The sequence below is a fragment of the Xenopus laevis genome, chromosome 1S (genome assembly GCF_017654675.1).
Source record: "Xenopus laevis strain J_2021 chromosome 1S, Xenopus_laevis_v10.1, whole genome shotgun sequence".
NCBI classification, from domain to species: Eukaryota; Metazoa; Chordata; class Amphibia; order Anura; family Pipidae; genus Xenopus; species Xenopus laevis.
This window is the reverse complement of record NC_054372.1, coordinates 82,618,141-82,643,778: the sequence shown is the minus strand read 5'-3', so window position 1 is coordinate 82,643,778 and position 25,638 is coordinate 82,618,141. Positions and strand designations below refer to the sequence as shown.

General features: G+C 40.3%; 1 protein-coding gene across 1 annotated transcript in view; it reads left to right on the top strand.

Moving 5' to 3' along the window:
- Window positions 1–25,000, top strand: part of LOC108706792 (kelch-like protein 23) — a 44,570-nt gene extending 19,570 nt beyond the window's left edge. Inside the window, exons 3-4 of the mRNA XM_041579838.1 lie at window positions 21,043–21,454; window positions 24,319–25,000. Coding sequence (XP_041435772.1) covers window positions 21,043–21,454; window positions 24,319–24,631 — 725 coding nt within the window. The 3' untranslated portion in view covers window positions 24,632–25,000. The remainder of the gene's footprint in view (window positions 1–21,042; window positions 21,455–24,318) is intronic.
- Window positions 25,001–25,638: the final 638 nt, after the last annotated feature.

Here is a 25,638-nt window from a genome sequence, read left to right as displayed (position 1 = left end):
GACAAAGATGTAGATATCTGAATTAGACACAATAGAAATGGAAACAAATAAATCCAAAAAAGTGAGCCCACTAGGAAAACACTTCTATCAACATCATAATGGCAAATTAGATGGCTTAACTGTAACTGTTTTGGAAAAAATATCCTTGGGAATTAGAAGAGGTGATCTGGACCACAGACTTTTATCCACAGATGGATCTAACTCAACACTTTAAATACCCATGGGCTGAATGAGAGCCTTTCATTAAATACCTATAAAGGACAATAGAGTCAAGAGTGAGTTTACTGTCATTTTATCCATATATGTTTGTACAGTACACAGTGAAACGAAACAACGTTCCTCTAGGACATGGTGCTACACAAACCATAGATGTACCAGACAAAAAGTGCAAGTGCAAAAATATGCAACTCCTGCAAGACAGGACAGCATAGTGCAAGGACAGGACAAGACAGTGCACACTCAGCAGATGTAATATGTTAAGTAAATAATCCTAAACATCAGACATGATGGGTGTATCACTGTGATATGATAGTAGTAAGAACATGATAAAGAACATGATAAAGTGCAGATGTGCTCATAGAGAACAATTGTATCCAACAGCTATTTATTTATACAATAAGGTCAGATGGAGTGTGAGTATGAGAGAAATCTGTCCAGTCCCTGAGTATTCAGGAGCCTTATAGCTTGGGGGAAGAAACTGTTACACAGTCTGGTAGTGAGGGCCCTAATGCTTCAGTACCTTTTCCCAGATGGCAGGAGTGTGAACAGTGTGAGGGGTGTGTTGGATTAGCCACAGTTTCTGATGAAGTGACTTTGGTCACGAAACGCGTTAAGCTGGTTCCTCTGCCGCAGTTTCAGATTGTGTTTTAACCTGAACTAATAAAGATTCTAAGTTTTACTACAAGTTTGGTTTCCCCGACATCCTGCTTCATTGTCGCCTCACATACAATCAAGTTTCTTCACATGTGAATCACCGCAGCCAGAGCGGATCTGTGGGAGGCGTTTTCATAGCAGGTTACTGTTTCCCTGTCGAGTGCGGCAATGGTGTTTGCCCCTATCCAATTGTCAGTTCCCAGCCCAGACAGTGATATAGCTGCTCAGGATGCTCTCGATAGTCCCTCTGTAGAAGGTTTTGAGTAAGGATGGTGGGAGATGGGATTTCCTCAGCTTGCGCAGGAAGTAGAGGTGCTGTTGTGCTTTCTTGGCTAAGTAGCTGGTGTTGTGGGACCAATTGAGGTTCTCTGCCAGGTGGACATCAAGGAATTTGGTGCTTTTGACGAACTCCACATTAGAGCCATCGATGTACAGTGGCAGGTGGTCACTCCTAGTCTTCCTAAAGTCAACAACCATCTCCTTTGTTTTGTCTACATTGACAGACAGGTTGTTGGCTCTGCACCAGTCTGTTAACTGCTGCACCTCCTCTCTGTATGGTGACTCGTCATTATTGCTGATGAGACCCACCACGGTTGTGTCATCAGCAAACTTTATGATGTGATTTGTGCGGTGCGTGGCTGCAAAGTCATGTGTCAGCAGAGTGAACAGTAGAGGACTAAGCACACAGCCTTGAGGGGCTCCGGTGCTCAGTGTGGTGGTTCTGGAGATGATGTTTCCAATCCTGACTGTCGGTCAGGAAGTCCAAATCCCAACTGCACAGGTGAGGTGATCAGTCCAAGCAGGCTCAGCTTTTCTATCAGATGCTGAGGAATGATAGTGTTGAATGCTGAACTGAAGTCTATGAACAGCATTTCGAACATAGGTGTCTTTTTTGTCCTGATGAGATAGGGCCAGATGGAGGGTGGTGGCTATTGCATCATCTGTTGAGCCATTTTGACGGTATGCAAATTGTAGGGGGTCCAGTGCTGGTGGCAACAGGGTTTTGATGTGTTTCTTGACCAGCTTCTCAAAACACTTCATGATTATGGGGGTGAGTGCTACAGGATGGTAGTCTACGCCCACCCTCCCCCAGTGAAGACACATCTGCAAGGGCTCCCAGGGCACTGTTAAAATCTGCACCCATCCATGCTTTACAAGTCCCCTTCTGCCAACATCTCCCACACCAGCAGACTAAAAGGGACATCCACTACCTAAAGGAGGAAAACTGTCTCTCTAGCACACACAGAGCCAGAGAACAAAACGGGGCAACCTCCTCGACAGAAGCCAGGGACTCGTGTAGTAGAGGTACCCGGGACCAAGCTGGGGCCTGAACTGCAGGGCAGACTGCTGCCTGGTGACATGGGGCACCTTGGGGGAAGACTGTGGGCCTAGTGGCGGACAAGATGGCGGTACAACAGTAGATTACATCAGCCTCTCCGGATCACAAGGTGCTTTTTTTGTGTTTTTTTGTGCTTTTTTTAATTTGTTTTTTGGGGATCTATGGACGTCGGAACAATTAAGGTTCAGGTCTATAATCGCCAGACACTCCTTCGGTACAGCAATCATGCATATCTTACGATAAAGGATGGCTTATTGCATACACTACGGGATCTGCGGGGCCAATGAAGGGAGGAGAAGCACTCGGAAACAGTGTATGAGGACGCGGAAGCTCGGAAATAGAGCAGGAGTCCTTGCTAGGCTAAGAACTAACCCCAGCTGACCCGCTCTCCCATCCATACTACTATCTAATGTCTGCTCCATAGAAAATAAAATGGACTACATTTGACTCCAGCAAACTACCGAGCGTGAATTCACTAGAGACGTGGCTCAGCGAAAGAGTCCCAGATGCCGCAATTCGGCTGGATGGACTAGTCGCGGTTCGAGCTGACAGAGTCGCTGCTCTGAGTGGTAAGAATCTCGGTGGTGGTCTGTGTGTTTACATCAACACTAAATAGTGCAGGAACTTTGTGCTTGTGTCCAGCCACTGCTCACCGCTGGTTGAGTTTGTTGTTGTGAAGTGCAGACCCTTTTATTTGCCCTGTAAGATTGCCTCCATTCATATTATTGGAGTTTACATTCCTCCCAGCGCGAACACCAAAGATGCGCTCTGATAGCTGTACAGCGCTATCACGGACATACAAAACACCTAGATGGAATGATTATCATCGCTGGAGATTTTAACCATGCGAATCTCAGGTCAGTGCTCCCTAAACATTAGCATGTGGAATTTGCTACAAGAGGGCTAAACATGCTGGATCAGGTTTACACAAACATTTCCAGTGCGTACTGAGCAGAGCCCCGCTCCAAACTTCGGATACTAAGACCACATCTCTGTTATGCTAATTCCAGCATACAGACCACTTATCAGGCACTCTAAACTGGTTCTGAATCAGGTGAAAACATGGCCAGCAGGAGCCATGACTGCTCCTGAGGACCGTTTTGAGTGCACTGACTGGAACATGTTTAGGGAGGCTGCCACCTACAGCGACTACATCAACTTGGATGAGTATATGTCATCTGTAATCAGCTACATCACAAAGTGCATTGATGATGTTACTGTCTCCAAGTGCATCACTACACGCCTCAACCAGAAGCCATGGTTCACTGCTGTGTTACTGAGGGCCCAAGACTGACTTTCAGAGAAGGTGATGAAGTCGCACTGAGAATAGCGAGAGCCAAACTTTCCCGTTCCATCAGAGTAGCTAAGCGCACATACACTCAGAGAATACACAACTTCTTCCAGGAGAATGGTGACACACGGCACATGTGGCAGGGCATCCAGGCTATCGCAAATTACAGGTCAACACCACCTGCCTGTGACAGTGACGCCTCCATTGCAGATGCACTGAACGACTTCTATGCACGGTTTGGAGCACAGAACAACACAGGAATGAGGAAGACCATCACTCTGCCTAGTGACGAGGCACTGCGTCTGAGAGTGGCTGATGTGAGGATGACTCTGGAAAGAGTAAACCCACGGAAGGCTACAGGACCAGACAATATCCCTGGCAGAGTGCTAAGAGAATGTGCAGCTCAGCTGGCAGATGTTTTCACTGACATCTTTAACATCTCCCTGAACACCTCCATTGTCCCAAGTGCTTCAAAACCACCACCATTGTCCCTGTGCCGAAGAAATCATCAATAGAGAATGTGATAGTGGTTTCCACATGAACAATAGAGAACATAAAAGTGACTCTCTAATTTGACCTTACACGAGAAATTGTAGGTAATTCACTTTCATATATGTGTGTATATATATACATATAGAAAAAAACAGTCCTGGACAGCACTCGTTATTGTATCAAAGAGATTGTATTAAAGATTAAAATGACATTACCATGATGTGCACATGATAGCAACGTTTCGAGCCCAATTGGGCTCTTTCTCAAGCCGTGTGTACAATGGTTAGAACAAAATCCAATTATTTATAGTCCATCCTAGGAAGTGACATATCAGGCGTTCATTTATACATGTTACAAGGTTTAAACCATGCCTAACATATGTATCAATCAAAGTATAACCAGCAGAGTTTACAATTAGTACTGTTATATTTTATAGAAACAGATATAAATTAAAATCCTTGTTTAGACCATGTGGGTGTAAAGAATTCAATTTATTGATCCACCATACCTCCCTCTGTTTTAGTCTCAATTCCCAAACGCCCCCTCTCTCTAATGGGGGTACCATTTCTAGTGCTTTATAATTTCGAAAAACGGTCCGCACACACCAATATTGCAGTCGGGGATTGTGCCCCTTTTATTAATGCCACCAACAATCAATAATCAACGTTTCGGGGGGACACAGCCTCCCTTCTTCAGGATAAATTCACAAAGTGCACAGTGCTATATTTTTATACCCTTAACTCCTCCCATCTCATCTGTGTAACATCTCATTAGTGTCATTTATGTGATTAACTCATTCAGTTCATTTAAGTCCAATATATCAGTGTAAATCATGTTTTAAATAATGTTATAATTAAACATATATTTCTTCAGTTAATGGAAAGCATTTCTTTCAATTAATAAAAAACATTTTTTTACTCACTGCCCCTGGTTGCGTTTTACTTTAGCTTTAATATTTGGAAAATCTTAACACCTCTCGTGTGTAATTGGGCTATCATGATACTTCATCTGTGAAGGAAAAGGGTGATTGTATAAATTATTAAATAGTGTATAAATATCTAAAAACCTACAAAACCACATATATTACAGAAAACATGTCAGATTAAAATCTTCATTGAGGCCTTTAGGCGAAAGTGTTTTCAGACGCCAGATCCAATAGGCTTCTCTCCTCAATAATGATTTTTTAAAATCAACACCTGCATTTTTATAAATAACTTCTAAAACTTGCCATCTTATTTGGGAGACATTATGTTTCACATTATAAAAGTGTCTAGCCAGTAGGGTTTCTCTTTTATATTTCTCTTTACTTTTTTTATCTTTAGGATCGGTTCCTTCATCTGGTTTGTAATTTCTAATCACGCTTTTATGCTCGTTTAGACGTGTTTTAACCGCTCTTGAAGTTTGGCCCACATACCCAAGACCACATGGGCATTTTAACAAGTAGACTACCCCTTCCGTATTACATGTTGCCATATGTTTTAATTGAATTCCATATCCTTGACTCGGATGAGTACATTTGTCACCTTTAATTATGCCACTACAGTGGCCACAATCGTGACACGGAAGGGTACCCCTCTTGTTAAACATCACACCCTTAACTTTCTTTGGTTTGAAATCCGATCTTATTATTCCATCCGCCACACTCCTACCTCTTTTAAAACTAAATAGTGGTTTTTTAGTAAATAATTTACCATAAATTTGGTCTTTTTGTAAAATATGCCAGTGTTGCAATATACTTTTCTTTATCAAATTGGAATGTGGGCCAAATGTGGTTACACAAACACACTCCTGTTCCCTCTTTTTCAAGTTTCTCTTTGGTGTTAACAGATTTTCTCTTTCAATCCCCATTACTTCATTTTTAACCTGATTCAGTTCACCTCTATTGTAACCTCTTTCACAGAATTGTTTTACAATCACTTGTGCCTGTCTTTCATACAAATCATTTGTTGAGGTAATTCTTTTAGCCCTTATGAACTGGCTTTTAGGTAGTCCTTTGCTGACCCCTGCTGGATGAAAGCTGTCTTTCCTTAATAGATTGTTTCTATCTGTTGGCTTTCTATATAAATCCGTAACAAAATTACTATCCTTTATTGTTATTTGTACATCCAAGAAATTGACGGTTTGTGGACCCTTGCTCATTGTAAATTTTATTGTGTCATGTACACTGTTGATATACACGAAAAAGTTTTCCAATTGGTCTTCAGTGCCAGTCCAAACTATAAACATGTCGTCCACAAACCGTCGCCACATACCAATATATTTATTGTATTCCGGATGTTGAAGGATGTATTCATGTTCAAACCAATGCATATATATGTTTGCATATGCAGGAGCCATATTAGCACCCATACTCGTACCTTGCAGTTGTAAATAGAAATCTGTGTTAAAGCGAAAATAATTTCGCTTCAACACAAATTCCAAGCAACTGCATAAAAAATTGACCTCGTGCATGGGTAACTTTTCTTTCACTAAGTAATCTCTACAGCATTCAATGCCTTCCTCATGTTTAATCGAAGTATAAAGATCTTTTACATCGATTGTACAGAGTATGGGTGACTGGGAATCAATTTTTAACTCTTTTATTGTGTTCAGGAAATGTGTTGTGTCTTTGAGGCAGGTATCAAGCTTAGGTAAAATTTCTTGCAAATATGTGTCGACATAAATTGCCAACGGTTGTAATAGGGAGTCCACACCTGAGACTATCGGTCTTCCAGGAGGATTAATCAATGTTTTATGCACCTTTGGTAATATATAGAAGACTGGTATTCTCGGATTTTCCTTTTTTAACAGGCCTTCAATCTCAGGTGTGATACTCCCCATCATGCATGCATCATTTAGGAATACCCCAATTCAAGTCTTTAATCTGTTAGTTGGATCACTTTGTAATTTACAGTAATGTTTTACATTTTCCAATTGTCGATTAACCTCCTTAACATATTTCTCTGTGTCCATTAACACTATACTTCCTCCCTTATCTGCTTTTTTTATAACTATATTTATGTCATTCTGTAGGGTTTCTAATGCTTTCCTTTCTTTTAGCGTTAAATTTTCCCTTTTACGAGTTATACATGTATTCAAATTATTTTCCACATCTTTATACACCACATTTGTAAACGTTTCTATGGAGGAATTAACAACATTCGGATTATAGGTACTGCGATTTTTAAGTTTATTATATAGAACCTCAGTTTTATTATGGGGCAAAATTCCCCTGGTTTTATCCATAAATATCATTTTTAATTGAGGGTTCTTATAAACTTAAAAAGTTCTACCTGTACAGTAAAAGGATCACTCCTAGCTGTGGGCACAAAACCTAACCCTTTGTTCAAAACAGACAATTCATCTGGGGTTATAGTCCTGGACGAAAGGTTTATGACAAGATCTTTTACCTCCTCCCTCTGCGTGGATTCATCTTGTTCCCTTGCTGCATTGCCTGCGCTCCTTCTCCTCTCAGCTGTGCAGTCCTGCGTGTTGTTGTGGTGTCGCCTCCTGCCTCTCCTGAGTCCTCTCCTCGTTCGCCTGTGGCCGACAAAAAAGGAGAAGAAGTAGACGGGGATGCGCTGACCTCTCTTGCCGGCATTTCAAACGAAGATTCTTGCGATCCGGTGGTTGACGCGCTCCCTCTACGATGCCCTTCGTGTTCCTCTTCTGACGTCATCCTTGTGCGCCGGTCACGTGTGCGGAAGCGTCTGCTGACTGGGCCTCGGCGTTCTTCCCTTCTTTGCTGCGCCCACGTGTATACCTGGCTCCGCTCATAGTCTAGCGTGTCCCGCTTGAACTTCTTCAATTTCTTCTGAAGGATGATTTCGTGGAGTTTATCCAGCTCTTGCCTCGTTTCTTCAAACGCTTCCTTAGCTTTCTCCTTTGTGAGTATATTTTTTAACTCTGTCGCTGCCTTGTACACCTCCTGTGTGGTTTCCTGAATCTCCACCTGTAGTGCCTCTATCATCAGGGTCATTAGATCCAGACTGCATCTATCCAATATTTGGTGCCACTTTTCTTGAAAATCTTTGTTCTCTTTGCAGAGTATGGGCTCCAGATGGATGCGTAGTCCCCTCGGGATCCTAGACTCTTTTATATATTCTGCCATCGTACTTAAATGCAGGGTAAGACTTAATTCCTTTTTACTCACATATGTGTAGTTTTTTAGCAGATTTTTCTCCGGTTCTTTGGGGGTTAACACTGGTACATTTTGAACAGTGCTTAGGATTTTCTTCCTTTCCTCCTCTGTGTAACCGAATGGTGCTGCACACTTAGTGGTGGTTTGGCTTATGTCCACAAACGACATAATGGGTAGGGTGCTGGTTAACTTTCTTGGCTGAATCTGGTTCAATGAAATTTTATATTACCGCACACCTCCTTCCACTTATTCTGCGTAGTGGTGCTGGTCTTCCGTTGACCTTGCCAGGTCACCTTACTGCTTTATAATTTCGAAAAACGGTCTGCACACACCAATATTGCAGTCGGGGATTGTGCCCCTTTTATTAATGCCACCAACAATCAATAATCAACGTTTCGGGGGGACACAGCCTCCCTTCTTTAGGATAAAGGGAGGCTGTGTCCCCCCGAAACGTTGATTATTGATTGTTGGTGGCATTAATAAAAGGGGCACAATCCCCGACTGCAATATTGGTGTGTGCGGACCTTTTTTCGAAATTATAAAGCAGTAAGGTGACCTGGCAAGGTCAACGGAAGACCAGCACCACTACGCAGAATAAGTGGAAGGAGGTGTGCGGTAATATAAAATTTCATTGAACCAGATTCAGCCAAGAAAGTTAACCAGCACCCTACCCATTATGTCGTTTGTGGACATAAGCCAAACCACCACTAAGTGTGCAGCACCATTCGGTTACACAGAGGAGGAAAGGAAGAAAATCCTAAGCACTGTTCAAAATGTACCAGTGTTAACCCCCAAAGAACCGGAGAAAAATCTGCTAAAAAACTACACATATGTGAGTAAAAAGGAATTAAGTCTTACCCTGCATTTAAGTACGATGGCAGAATATATAAAAGTGTCTAGGATCCCGAGGGGACTACGCATCCATCTGGAGCCCATACTCTGCAAAGAGAACAAAGATTTTCAAGAAAAGTGGCACCAAATATTGGATAGATGCAGTCTGGATCTAATGACCCTGATGATAGAGGCACTACAGGTGGAGATTCAGGAAACCACACAGGAGGTGTACAAGGCAGCGACAGAGTTAAAAAATATACTCACAAAGGAGAAAGCTAAGGAAGCGTTTGAAGAAACGAGGCAAGAGCTGGATAAACTCCACGAAATCATCCTTCAGAAGAAATTGAAGAAGTTCAAGCGGGACACGCTAGACTATGAGCGGAGCCAGGTATACACATGGGCGCAGCAAAGAAGGGAAGAACGCCGAGGCCCAGTCAGCAGACGCTTCCGCACACGTGACCGGCGCACAAGGATGACGTCAGTAGAGGAACACGAAGGGCATCGTAGAGGGAGCGCGTCAACCACCGGATCGCAAGAATCTTCGTTTGAAATGCCGGCAAGAGAGGTCAGCGCATCCCCGTCTACTTCTTCTCCTTTTTTGTCGGCCACAGGCAAACGAGGAGAGGACTCAGGAGAGGCAGGAGGCGACACCACAACAACACGCAGGACTGCACAGCTGAGAGGAGAAGGAGCGCAGGCAATGCAGCAAGGGAACAAGATGAATCCACGCAGAGGGAGGAGGTAAAAGATCTTGTCATAAACCTTTCGTCCAGGACTATAACCCCAGATGAATTGTCTGTTTTGAACAAAGGGTTAGGTTTTGTGCCCACAGCTAGGAGTGATCCTTTTACTGTACAGGTAGAACTTTTTAAGTTTATAAGAACCCTCAAATTAAAAATGATATTTATGGATAAAACCAGGGGAATTTTGCCCCATAATAAAACTGAGGTTCTATATAATAAACTTAAAAATCGCAGTACCTATAATCCGAATGTTGTTAATTCCTCCATAGAAACGTTTACAAATGTGGTGTATAAAGATGTGGAAAATAATTTGAATACATGTATAACTCGTAAAAGGGAAAATTTAACGCTAAAAGAAAGGAAAGCATTAGAAACCCTACAGAATGACATAAATATAGTTATAAAAAAGCAGATAAGGGAGGAAGTATAGTGTTAATGGACACAGAGAAATATGTTAAGGAGGTTAATCGACAATTGGAAAATGTAAAACATTACTGTAAATTACAAAGTGATCCAACTAACAGATTAAAGACTTGAATTGGGGTATTCCTAAATGATGCATGCATGATGGGGAGTATCACACCTGAGATTGAAGGCCTGTTAAAAAAGGAAAATCCGAGAATACCAGTCTTCTATATATTACCAAAGGTGCATAAAACATTGATTAATCCTCCTGGAAGACCGATAGTCTCAGGTGTGGACTCCCTATTACAACCGTTGGCAATTTATGTCGACACATATTTGCAAGAAATTTTACCTAAGCTTGATACCTGCCTCAAAGACACAACACATTTCCTGAACACAATAAAAGAGTTAAAAATTGATTCCCAGTCACCCATACTCTGTACAATCGATGTAAAAGATCTTTATACTTCGATTAAACATGAGGAAGGCATTGAATGCTGTAGAGATTACTTAGTGAAAGAAAAGTTACCCATGCACGAGGTCAATTTTTTATGCAGTTGCTTAGAATTTGTGTTGAAGCGAAATTATTTTCGCTTTAACACAGATTTCTATTTACAACTGCAAGGTACGAGTATGGGTGCTAATATGGCTCCTGCATATGCAAACATATATATGCATTGGTTTGAACATGAATACATCCTTCAACATCCGGAATACAATAAATATATTGGTATGTGGCGACGGTTTGTGGACGACATGTTTATAGTTTGGACTGGCACTGAAGACCAATTGGAAAACTTTTTCGTGTATATCAACAGTGTACATGACACAATAAAATTTACAATGAGCAAGGGTCCACAAACCGTCAATTTCTTGGATGTACAAATAACAATAAAGGATAGTAATTTTGTTACGGATTTATATAGAAAGCCAACAGATAGAAACAATCTATCTTATAAGGAAAGACAGCTTTCATCCAGCAGGGGTCAGCAAAGGACTACCTAAAAGCCAGTTCATAAGGGCTAAAAGAATTACCTCAACAAATGATTTGTATGAAAGACAGGCACAAGTGATTGTAAAACAATTCTGTGAAAGAGGTTACAATAGAGGTGAACTGAATCAGGTTAAAAATGAAGTAATGGGGATTGAAAGAGAAAATCTGTTAACACCAAAGAGAAACTTGAAAAAGAGGGAACAGGAGTGTGTTTGTGTAACCACATTTGGCCCACATTCCAATTTGATAAAGAAAAGTATATTGCAACACTGGCATATTTTACAAAAAGACCAAATTTATGGTAAATTATTTACTAAAAAACCACTCTTTAGTTTTAAAAGAGGTAGGAGTGTGGCGGATGGAATAATAAGATCGGATTTCAAACCAAAGAAAGTTAAGGGTGTGATGTTTAACAAGAGGGGTACCCTTCCGTGTCACTATTGTGGCCACTGTAGTGGCATAATTAAAGGTGACAAATGTACTCATCCGAGTCAAGGATATGGAATTCAATTAAAACATATGGCAACATGTAATACGGAAGGGGTAGTCTACTTGTTAAAATGCCCATGTGGTCTTGGGTATGTGGGCCAAACTTCAAGAGCGGTTAAAACACGTCTAAACGAGCATAAAAGCGTGATTAGAAATTACAAACCAGATGAAGGAACCGATCCTAAAGATAAAAAAGTAAAGAGAAATATAAAAGAGAAACCCTACTGGCTAGACACTTTTATAATGTGAAACATAATGTCTCCCAAATAAGATGGCAAGTTTTAGAAGTTATTTATAAAAATGCAGGTGTTGATTTTAAAAAATCATTATTGAGGAGAGAAGCCTATTGGATCTGGCGTCTGAAAACACTTTCGCCTAAAGGCCTCAATGAAGATTTTAATCTGACATGTTTTCTGTAATATATGTGGTTTTGTAGGTTTTTAGATATTTATACACTATTTAATAATTTATACAATCACCCTTTTCCTTCACAGATGAAGTATCATGATAGCCCAATTACACACGAGAGGTGTTAAGATTTTCCAAATATTAAAGCTAAAGTAAAACGCAACCAGGGGCAGTGAGTAAAAAAATGTTTTTTATTAATTGAAAGAAATGCTTTCCATTAACTGAAGAAATATATGTTTAATTATAACATTATTTAAAACATGATTTACACTGATATATTGGACTTAAATGAACTGAATGAGTTAATCACATAAATGACACTAATGAGATGTTACACAGATGAGATGGGAGGAGTTAAGGGTATAAAAATATAGCACTGTGCACTTTGTGAATTTATCCTGAAGAAGGGAGGCTGTGTCCCCCCGAAACGTTGATTATTGATTGTTGGTGGCATTAATAAAAGGGGCACAATCCCCGACTGCAATATTGGTGTGTGCGGACCGTTTTTCGAAATTATAAAGCAGTAAGGTGACCTGGCAAGGTCAACGGAAGACCAGCACCACTACGCAGAATAAGTGGAAGGAGGTGTGCGGTAATATAAAATTTCATGGTACCATTTCTAGCACTGTGAAACGTAACTGTTCTGCTGTGTGTCCCTTTTCTTTAAAATGTTTGGAGAGTGGCAATATTTCCCAATTTGATTGTTGATCTATGTTGTGAAATCCGAGATTTTACTTTTTGAACAGTCTCTCCAACATAAATCATACCACAAGGGCACACAATCGCATATACTACAAACTGTGTTGAACAGGTATGATATCCATGTATCTGAATTATTTCTCCTGTGCCGGGATGCTTAAAGGTTTTCCCCTTCATCACATATCTACATTGTTTACAATTCAGACAGGGATACATACCATTATTGTTTATTCCCAAAAATGTATCTTTTTGTGTGGTTTCTTTACTCATTAAGGTATTAGTTAACCAATCGTTCTGCCCCTTTTATACAATATCAATGGTGGCAACGCAAACTCTCTTACCATAGGATATGCTCCACGTGATATATACCAGTGTTTCTTTAAAATTCCATTCATGTGTTTGCTTAATGCATCATATTGAGTGACAAACGTGACTCTGGGTTCTTTGGATTTTTTAACCTTTTGTTGGACCGTAGCCTTCTCTGATCTAATGTCCTAGCTGGGTATACCCTCTGTCTGAATTTGGTTTTCATTTGTTTAATCTGGGTATCCCTAATTACTGGATCACTCACTAACCTGTGTACTCAAGTTAACTGACTAATAGGTATTGAGGTTTTTGTATGTACAGGATGATTGCTTTGAAAATGTAATATCTGATTACGATCTGTAGGCTTAGAGTAAAGTCTAGTTTGTAAACCTCTTTCTCTATATATCAATACATCCAAAAATTAAATTTCTTGCGAATCAAAAACCTGTGGGAATGGAACCCATTGAGATGTTTGTGGAACCGCAATAGGGAGCTTGCGTCACCCCGCCATACCACAAAAATATCGTCGATTTATCTCCACCAGGCCACACAATGTTCCCGGGAAAGATCATCCCGATATATGAACAGTTCTTCAAGCCAAGCCATAAAGGTATTGGCGTATGATGGGGCGACGTTCGATCCCATCGCGGTTCCACGTAACTGTAAATAAAAAATATCCTGGAATTATCTCAAGGGCTGCCAAAAAGAATTAAATTTGCATGTCCTGATATTGTCCACTTCCACGTAATATCCATTCACATGCTCTCAAGCCCTCATCATGAGGTATTGAGGTGTATAAACTGGACACATCAAATGTGGCCAGTAAGATATTATCATTATCATATACATTAAGGCCATCCAGCCTTTCTAAAAAGTGTCCACTATCTCGCACATAAGAGAGAGTGTGTGTAACCAAAGGTCCAAGGACCCTGTCCAACAAAATTGCCATAGGGCAAAATATCGAGCCTATGCCTGACACAATCGGCCGTCCCGGTGGTTGGACAGGGTTCTTACGAATCTTTGGAAGTGTGTACAGAGTCGGTGTTCGTGGAAATTTTACAGTAAGATAGGTTTTCAATTCTGCCGAAATTACATTATTGTCAATCATACTGATTAACATCCGCTCAATTCTTTCTGAGATCCATGTTAAGGGATCTCCATCTAATATTTTATAAACTGCCTTATCCGATAATTGACTTAAAATTTAATTATTGTAATATGACGTATCCATGACAACAATTGCACCTCCTTTATCTGAGGGTTTTATAGTAATCCAGTTGTCAGCCATTAAATTACGTATAGCATCCCTTTCTTGTTTAGTTACATTAGGTATCAAATCAGGAGTACCCAACCCCTGATGACACACTTTCTCAAAATCACGTTCAATGTTATTAATATATGTCTCCACAACAGAGTAGGATGTAGGTGGAACAATGTACTTTCAGGCGCAGAGTCCGATAGAATCTGTATAAATCCACATCCCATTGGAAGCGATCCACTGGAGAAGTCAAACAAAAGTTTAAACCTTTCCCCAAAACCGCCACCTGTGATTCTGTTAAAGGGAGTGAAGAAATATTGAAGACTACTTGTTCGCCTTCCTTTCCTGTCTGTTCTTTGGGGGTAGCACTTTCTTTTTGACTGCACCTGTGTTTTCTGCCACCTCGACGTCTCCTGGAACCTCTAAAAAATGCTGAGCATCCCTAATTGTATCCTGTTTATCCTCCATGCGTGCAGATCTTTCCATATTACGTGGAACACTTAAACTCCGTGTTCCTCCTCTCCCATTGACATCAACACGATTCCACTGATATACTCTCCCTCTCTCATAATCCACAGTATCCCGATCAAATTTCTGTATTTTCTGTCTCTCATTATTTTGCTTGTATTTATCTAATTTAATTTGCATCTGTTCCTTTAAATCAATTAACTCCTGTGCGGTCATCCCTGTGGCCAATTGCTCACTGTTTGCATCTCACTATTAACCGTTTTGAGTTCCTTCGTAATAAACTCCACTGTCAATGTCATAATATCATATGAACATTTGTTTAGTATTTGTGTGAATCTCAAACGAAATTCATCATTACCTTCAAACAGCGTTGGTCGTAGTGAGATCCGTAGGCCTCTGGGGATCCGCTTATTCATGAAGTACTCTGCCAGCGTCTCAGCGTGTAACTCCAGATTGATCGCATGCCGGTTCAGTCCCTCAAATTTTCTCTGCAATTGCGAGGATACTGGGACCCGTAGAAAGCCTGCCGATTGTGCAAACGAAGCAACAATCTCCTCAGCTTGGGTCTCCGTGTAACTGAACACTGCACGATCCGGATGCTGTGCTGACGCCATGACTCCACTTCCACTCCAAATTCAAAAGGTGTATGTTACCTGCGGGTGCACGTTAATCCCGGTATATAAGGACCCTGTCCAACAAAATTGCCATAGGGCAAAATATCGAGCCTATGCCCGACACAATCGGCCGTCCCGGCGGGATACACAGCAGAACAGTTACGTTTCACAGTGCTAGAAATGGTACCCCCATTAGAGAGAGGGGGTCGATCGGGAATTGAGACTAAAACAGAGGGAGGATTGAATTCTTTACACCCACATGGTCTAAACAAGGATTATAATTTATATCTGTTTCTATAAAAAATATGAGTACTAATTGTAAACTCTGCTGGTTATACTTTGATTGATACATATGTTAGGCATGGTTTAAACCTTGTAACATGTATAAATGAACGCCTGATATGTCACTTCCTAGGATGGACTATAAATAATTGGATTTTGTTCTAAACATTGTACACACGGCTTGAGAAAGAGCCCAATTGGGCTCAAAACGTTGCTATCATGTGCACATCATGGTAATGTAATTTTAATCTTTAATACAATCTCTTTGATACAATAACGAGTGCTGTCCAGGACTGTTTTTTCTATATATTTAAGAGGACTGACCGGAGACCTCAAAGGACGTGCACCGTGAAACGAGAGGAGAAAGCGTGAGTGCTGTTATTATCTCTTTTTTGTATATATATACATATGTGTATGTATATATGTGAGAATATATTTTCCGATGTTAAACCTGTCCATTTCTCTTCGCTGGCGACTGGCGACTATTCTCATTTAAATACACTTATTTTCCTAGCATATTTCCTAATTCTGTATACTATACATTCATGGTTATGTAAAAACTATGAAAGTTTTCATAAAACTTCTGTTTTATAAATGGTGCCACAATTAGAGAATAGCTGTAGTTTTCATATATAGAGTTTGTCTCCTTTTGAAGCTCTAAAACCTTACTTAAGATAGTATAGAAATGCCCACTTGTTATAGTTACATCACTAACTCCATTATTAACAGATATTTAAGTTAGGAGTACGGTCTGCGGACCATGCGATGACCTGTAAACCAATCGGCGCAACCGCGATGATGTAAATATCGAGAGATCATAGCACCATTTGCCTTTGAGAAAGCCTTCACAGGCGAAACGCGCGTTAGGCGTTGAGCTCCACCGCTAGGTTATTTTGAATAGCGATTGACCAAATGGGGGGACAGTAGCTCATGGGAGGAGGAATGGCGGGAAATACTTTTTAACTTTTTCAAGATTTATTGGCATACAATGGTATAAGGCTTTATGCGGATCAATTTGCAGAGGAGGGCTCACAAGCAGCTTCCACCAGCGACAGACTAACCTGAAGGTGAGACAGGAAGAATGCGCTGTGAAAAGAGGCCGGAGAGTCCGGACGAGGTAACAAGGGTGAGAAGGACGAGGTCAAACAGATCCGAGTCAAATGCAGGCAGCTCAGGTTCGTAATGGAGTCAGGCCGAGGTCAGATGCAGGCAGATCAGGTTCGTAGTTAATATCAGGCCGAGGTCGGGTGCAGGCAGAGTTCAAGCGAGTCAGGAATAGCCGGGTCAACAACAGGAGATCAAATATACAATGCTGGGGTCTCTTGTAAATGAACTAAGATAACCTAGCAATTTGTTTGTATGTCAACTGAGTTGATATAGGCCCAGCGTGAACTCACATGCGCAGAAACGCAGGGCTACGCAGCGCACAAACGTACTCACACGCGCCAAGACACGCGCGCGACAATGCGCACGAACGCACAGGCACGTCTTCGCTGGCGACTGCGACCAACTACTTGCCTGCAGGGACGAACAGAACCAGACATCCCCTCCACACAGCGGTGAGTAGTCTTACACAATGGATTGACCGGTAACTTTTCTGCACTCATGCGGACTTTGTAATTGGACCAAGTCCTTTTTCAGTACAAGGTGTTGCGTTCTATAAGTGTTCAGGGAATAGGCCATTTATCATTAGGTGCCTCTGAGAGGACAAAGTGATAGTTAATTTCTTTTGCACACCATACTGAATACAGAGTTGTATATTTAAGATTGATTTTCAATCATTGGTCTCTATGCCGTTCCTGCCAACAAACAACACCTCCGCAATCACCTCCGTATTCACTCCCTAAGTACCCCCATCATTTATTATTGAATTAATCTGAGGGCATCCGGGTTGATGTTTGATCTAGGTGGGACCAGCATAATGAACTATTAATTACGCCGCAATCCCCTACAACTTTCATTTTCATCTAATTTATTTTAATTGTATTTCCCTCTACATGTGTGTATTTTTTAAAGAGATACTGACACCTGAAATTAAACTTTTTTTACATATATTATAATATTGGCTTTGCAAGCTACTTCTAACTTTGCCATAAAGTATTTGCATGATGCTTTTATATTACCTGTCTGATCCCCCATGTTCCTGTATGAGGGGGCTGCCATATTTGTGCAGCAGGAGTCCGTTAGCATTAGAAACTGTAACTAACAGGCTGAGATGGGACAGTCTGGTTGGCAAAGTCAGAGTGTCAGAGTATCAGAGAGTCAGGCTTATGAACTTCAACTAACAATTATATACAAAAACAAACCTCTCAGCAAAAAATGATCAACATGACCTATAGGTAACATTTAATGTACATTCATATGCTAAAATTCATTTTTTAGTGTCAGTATCACTTTAAGGAGCCATTAAATGTTAAGTTTTTACTGGGTAATCTATTTATTAGTGGGCGTCAATCATGTACCAGATTAGCACTTAGGCACTATTAGCACTTTAACCTGCACCAATTAATTAAGCTTTTGCAACTGCTTTTCTCACCATATTTGAATAATGACACTTGATTCTGAACTTTCACAAAAATGAATTTATTTATTTATTTAACAACATCACAGTCAATTTACCACATTTATTATTGTTTTTCCTGTTCATAATTTAAGAAACAGATGCTGACAGTAGGTTAGTGAAGATAAACTTGATTATTTCAAAAACAGCATAGAATATTTAATTAATTGTATTTAGAAAGTTTGTTATTTCGGTATGCTGAAGCTTGCCTTTGTTATGTCATGATGCCATCTAATATATAAATGACATGACATCCTCAGATACACAACACAACATATGTAAAATATACACAAATTGTGTATAATAAAGATATGACACAACCAAGTCTCCCTAAGGTAACCACAGTCTTTATGCACAGATACCCACTGTGCTTTGCAAGTTTTCCAAACTTGCTTCTTCAAAATAAATTAGACAAACTGGTGACATGTTTAAACATAACACTAATTTTGGCTTTACTCCCAAAGGTGCTAATATACTGTATAAATATGTATTCAATATATGCATTAATGTTTTACCAACACTGGGCACAATTACAAATGTTGTAACTCATGATCAAATGTTTATTTTCATTTATCTTCTGCAGCTGACTGAAAATCTGTGCTACCATGATTATTAGTATGAGCCTCTTGTTTTAAAATTATTTGTGTGTAAGCATAACAATTCCACATAAAGGTGATCAGTTTTTTTCAAATGGGGTTCACTAAAGGTGAACAAACAGGATTACTCACCAGCACACCCTGGCCTTTGAATGTTTGTTCTCACGTGGTGCTCAGTATCTCCAGAGGCATTGGCACCCTCAAATAAACAGCAAATACAAAGGAAAACCTGCACAATGGGTCTCTTGCAAGATGGATTAACTCTGCACATTTATTGGTGCAAGCAATGTAACATTTTGGGGCAAGCCCCTTCTTCAGACATTATATTACATTACATTGCTTGAACCAATAAATCTGCAGGGTTAATCCTGCTTGCAAGAGACCCATTGTGCCAGTTTTCATTTGTATTTGCTGTTCACCAAAGGTGGCCATACATGGTCAGATTTTTTTGTGTGATAAAATCTGATAAATCGTCTACATATTGTTGGGGTGCAAACGATGATGTCGTTCTTACAAAATCATCCCAATAGTCGATAGGACAGGTTTCAAAATTTCGTTGTGAAACAATGAAATCGGTCAGTGGATAATACAGTAAGATAATCATTGTTAAACAATTGTTCACTGCTTAATGCTTTTTGTGAAGGTAAACTAAGTAAACCAAGGGCCTTTGGGTTTCTGGCTCAATGCTTTAACCACTGGGCCAGGTGAGCAGCCAGTAGGGTTACCTGGCCTTTGCAGCTCTAGCCCAGCAGCCTGATTGGTTTGCAGTCAGCCAATCAGGGCTGATTCAGCCCTATTTAAGGCCAGCCTTCCAATCACTCCTTGCCTGAGCGTTGGCTTCCCAAACTAGCACTGTGGCATCACCCTTAGCTAAGGTTCCAGCTTTAGCCTCCTTGCTGTGCCTTGCCTTGTCCTGCCTTTCCTCCTTACCTTACCTTTTTCTGATCCTGCCTTGTCTTTCCCTCCTGGTTCTGATCCAGTCCTACTTTTTACCTTGCATTAACCTATTTCTGCCTTGACCTGACCTTGCCTTGCCTGTTCCTGCTTCCTGTCCTGTTCTGACTTGTACCTTTACCCTGTCTTATATCTTCCCTCGTCTCGCTCTGTATCTTGCTCTGCCTTTACCTCCCTCTCCTGCTATTTGCTCCAGTCATTCTGCTCCAGTCCTTCTGAATACAATCCTTCTGCTCCAGTCCTTCTGCATTCAATTCCCAGTCTGGTTCGATCTATGCCCACACCGTCCTGTACTATCCTTTTACTATGCTCCCGATTTACGCCCGCACCATCCTGTCCCATACTTTCAGTGTGCTCCAGATCTATGCCCACACCGTCCTGTCCCATCCAGTCTGTTCCTGTTTCACTCCTGCTCCATCCTGTTCCTATCCAGTCTGTTCCTGTATTGACTCATCGCCGTCTTCATCCCATCTAGTCCAGTCCTGATCTTCGCCCTCTGTCCTGTTCCACTCCGCTCTGTTCTTAGTCTCTAGTCTTAGTCTTATGGCCCTCGTCACCCTTTTCCTGTCCTTTTCCTGTCTGTGTCTTGTGGGTTCAGCCAGCTATTGCCTAAAGGACTCACCTTCCTCCTGCTGCCTCCACAGCACCCCTTACCTAATCCTTTACTGGAACAGACTGCTATTGGTTAATATATGTTAGATCTTGTGCCTAAATGACAAAGATACAGCAAAAGGCTCCTCATATATTGTTAACCATAGATGCATGACTCGTTTAAACAATCGTTAAGCCCATAGGATCATTCACAGAGTTATGACTAAAACTTCCCATGTATGGCCATCTTAACCAAAGCAGCCATAAACTATTGCTCTGTAAGGCTACAATTTTATTCTTATTGTTACTTATTATTACTAATTCAGGCCCCCTTTATTCATATTCAAGTCTGCCATTCAAATCCTTGCCTGGTTGCTAGCAATTTGGACACCAACATCCAGAATGCCTCTGAAATGTCATTCTGGAGAGCTACTGAACAAAATGCTAAAGAATTCACAAATCACAAACAATTAATTATAATTAACAACCTCTTTAACACTTGCGAAGGCTCCCTAGTTCCTTGTGTCAGATGTGTACTAGCTCATTATCTCATTACTGTCACTTTTAAGGTTAGAAAAAAATCTAGCTAATTTTAGCATAACAAAGAAGGTTGAATTCTGACTGCAGTTTCAGAATATTTCAATGATGAGCTGAGACTGTAAAAGCACAGGCCAATCCTGAATATTTTGAAAGCAAGCATTTTAAAATGTATCTCTTCTATTACAGGCAACCTTTTAATAGTGACTGGAGGTTACTTCCGTGGGGACTTTGTGTGGTACAGTATAGACTGGGTACTTATTTATGACTCTTCCCAAAACTCTTGGACTGATGGGCCACCAATGAAGATGTCCAGGAACTGCCATTGTGCTGTGGCAGTTGGCTTTCACTTGTATGCACTAGGAGGGAGTACTGACGAAGGAGTGACTGCAGATGTGGAAATGTTGGACCTTGCAGTGCTGAAGTGGGAGAGTCGGCACCCACTTCTTAGACCTGTTGAAAGAGCAGCAGCTTCTAGCAGTGGTACTAAAGTCTATGTCATCTGTGGTCGAGATGAAAATGGAGATGTGTACAGTGGAATCCAACAACTAAATACTGAGACTAATGAGTGGGATGTGATTTCTTATTCTCCACTGCCAAGGTACACTATTGCTAATATTTACTCAAAGACACTCAATTGTAAATTGCGTTAGTGCACAGCCACCGGTCACCAGCTTGTCTCATTTGCTGGCTGGCTACTGGCTACAGACAATTCAAATCTGTGTTCATTCTGTCTCCGTGCAGAAGGTGGGAGTCTGACTTTTAATGACAATTTAAATCCAATATATCTTTAAGGGCGGCTTCTTTTGCCCAGGCCTGGATTTCTACTTGGGCTGCCTGTGCCCCCCCTTGCGAGTGTGCCCCCGTCCATCGCGAGCCCTAGTGCTTCTGATAATATTGAATTGCGGCTGGGTGGCATGCCTCTCCTATAATATTGCCGCCCTAAGCCTGGGCCTTTGTGGCCTTGCCAATAATCCAGGCCTGCTTTTGCCTGGAAGATGTGTTAGAGCTCACTCTATTAAAATCACCAGAAATCTTTTTTCTTTACATGCAAAATTTGTGCAATAGGCAGTTATTTTGTTATCCTTTATTTGTACTGGAATCAGCTATTTCAGTGAACGCTAATACATCTGCTAGGAAAGGGAGCTGCCCTTTAAGATACATTGGATCAAACTGTCACTGTAACTGTCATGCCTGCATGAAGACAGAATGAAGAGAGACAGATACTGAGAGACGGACAGTGAACATACAAAATTTTTAATTGTATTTAGAAAGTTTCTTATTTTGGTATGATGAAGCTTATATAAAATTTTAATAATATTGTAATATTATCTTGTTATATTAAATTAGATTTCTGCAATAGTTCCCCTTTAATATAATGAACCACATAATATTACAAGGGAAGTTTGCAATAATTCAGTTTATATCACTGTATATACAACCCCATCTCAATGAGAACAAAAATACTGTTTATAAAGTCTGCTATACATGCAGAATTGTGACAAACAATCTTGTCATCATTTTTCTCTAGATATGATTTATGTGCTGCAATTCTTAATGAAATCTTATATACAATTGGTGGACAGACACTTCGATTTGACCTTGCGACTAAGGAATGGTTGGTGCTCAGTGAAGAATGTCTGAACCGCAAGTTTTTTATGGGATGTTGCACGGTTAATGGGCGAATCTTCTTACTTGGACAGAGAAGAGCAAGTGTAACTCATGATATCCCAAGCTTTGTGTTGTTTGACCCATACATGGATATGTGCAGAGTGTGAAGATGCCAACATTCCTGCCCTTTGCCTATCAGAGGCTGTGTTACAATAAGACGTTATGATGTTTGATCATGAGAAATTATGTTTTCATCAAAGCATGTGAAACATGTGTTTACTGTAACTGAAGTTCCTTGTGTCAGATGTGTACTAGCTCATTATCTCATTACTGTCACTTTTAAGGTTAGAAAAAAATCTAGCTAATTTTAGCATAACAAAGAAGGTTGAATTCTGACTGCAGTTTCAGAATATTTCAATGATGAGCTGAGACTGTAAAAGCACAGGCCAATCCTGAATATTTTGAAAGCAAGCATTTTAAAATGTATCTCTTCTATTACAGGCAACCTTTTAATAGTGACTGGAGGTTACTTCCGTGGGGACTTTGTGTGGTACAGTATAGACTGGGTACTTATTTATGACTCTTCCCAAAACTCTTGGACTGATGGGCCACCAATGAAGATGTCCAGGAACTGCCATTGTGCTGTGGCAGTTGGCTTTCACTTGTATGCAACTAGGAGGGAGTACTGACGAAGGCAGTGACTGCAGATGTGGAAATGTTGGACCTTGCAGTGCTGAAGTGGGAGAGTCGGCACCCACTTCTTAGACTGTTGAAAGAGCAGCAGCTTCTAGCAGTGGTACTAAAGTCTATGTCATCTGTGGTCGAGATGAAAATGGGAGATGTGTACAGTGGAATCCAACAACTAAATACTGAGCACTTAATGAGGTGGATGTGATTTGCTTATTCTCCACTGCCAAGGTACACTATTGCTAATATTTACTCAAAGACACTCAATTGTAAATTGCTTGTTAGTGCACAGCCACCGGTCACCAGCTTGTTCTCATTTGCTGGCTGTGCTACTGGCTACAGACAATTCAAATCTGTGTTCATTCTGTCTCCGTGCAGAAGGTGGGAGTCTGACTTTTAATGACAATTTAAAATCCAATATATCTTTAAAGGGCGGCTTCTTTTTGCCCAGGCCTGGATTTCTACTTGGGCTGCCTGTGCCCCCCCTTGCGAGTGTGCCCCCGTCCATCGCGAGCCCTAGTGCTTCTGATAATATTGAATTGCGGCTGGGTGGCATGCCTCTCCTATAATATTGCCGCCCTAAGCCTGGGCCTTTGTGGCCTTGCCAATAATCCCAGGCCTGCTTTTGCCTGGAAGATGTGTTAGAGCTCACTCTATTAAAATCACCAGAAATCTTTTTCTTTACATGCAAAATTTTGTGCAATAGGCAGTTATTTTGTTATCCTTTATTTGTACTGGAATCAGCTATTTCAGTGAACGCTAATACATCTGCTAGGAAAGGGAGCTGCCCTTTAAGATACATTGGATCAAACTGTCACTGTAACTGTCATGCCTGCATGAAGACAGAATGAAGAGAGACAGATACTGAGAGACGGACAGTGAACATACAAAATTTTAATTGTATTTAGAAAGTTTCTTATTTTGGTATGATGAAGCTTATATAAATTTTAAATAATATTGTAATATTATCTGTTATATTAAATTTAGATTTTCTGCAATAGTTCCCCTTTAATAAATGACCACATAATATTACAAGGGAAGTTTGCAATAATTCAGTTTATATCACTGTATATACAACCCCATCTCAATGAGAACAAAAATACTGTTTATAAAGTCTGCTATACATGCAGAATTGTGACAAACAATGCTTGTCATCATTTTCTCTAGATATGATTTATGTGCTGCAATTCTTAATGAAATCTTATATACAATTGGTGGACAGACACTTCGATTTGACCTTGCGACTAAGGAATGGTTGGTGCTCAGTGAAGAATGTCTGAACCGCAAGTTTTTTATGGGATGTTGCACGGTTAATGGGCGAATCTTCTTACTTGGACAGAGAAGAGCAAGTGTAACTCATGATATCCCAAGCTTTGTGTTGTTTGACCCATACATGGATATGTGCAGAGTGGAAGATGCCAACATTCCCTGCCCTTTGCCTATCAGAGGCTGTGTTACAATAAGACGTTATGATGTTTGATCATGAGAAATTATGTTTTCATCAAAGCATGTGAAACATGTGTTTACTGTAACTGAAATAACACAAGTAAGTAAATACACCTGTATATAGAGGTGGCAATACAAATGGTTCCTATTTCACTTCTATATACAGTATTACTGAATATCAGCTTAACTTCAACACTATATCTCTATATCTACGGCTATACAATATAGCAATATGTGGCTTTCACAACAGTGCTAATGGGCTTGTTTTTACCACATCTTGCATAGTAAGTGATCAGTAAATGAGTCTTAAGTGGTAAGCAGTCTTTCTTTATATAGTATGTAGATAGATAGTATTGGATGACAGGTTGTTCTGCTGGTAATAAAAATCCAATATTACACACCAGACTATTTGTAGTTAAATCAATGGTTTTCACTGATTATGTTTCATTCAACAATAACTGCCTGTGGTCTTACTCTTGGGTATTTGTTATTTATTGATATAAGTAACAAATACCCAAGAGTATGCAATATACAGTAGTTAATAAAGAATCTTATGTTAACAATAATTTAAAAAGACAAGTTACTCATACATATTAAAATAGTTTATACAGAAAAGTGTCACTATTGCTTCAGTGTAAGTAGCTGTTACAGTCACAGTAATGCCTTCTCATATTTTATATATTTAAATATATTAAATGCGATGGGTATACAGTAAAAAAAAAATTCAAATTATAAATAGTATCATATATAATCCACTAAAAATAGCAGTTGCTATCTTTTCTAGTGGCCAGATATGATCACAGGACTACTTGATGGCTTCTTCTATATTTGTAATGGACAGTAGTGGTGCAAGACAACATATAGTAGCAACATATAGTAGCATAGTAATATAGTAAGTTAGGTTGAAAAAAGAAACACTTCCATCAAGTTAAACCTTTTAACTCTATTATAACCTGCCTAACCTGCTAGCTGATCCAGAGGAAGGCAACAAAAACCATATGAAGCTTCTCCAATTCGCCTCAGAGGGGGAAAAATTCCATC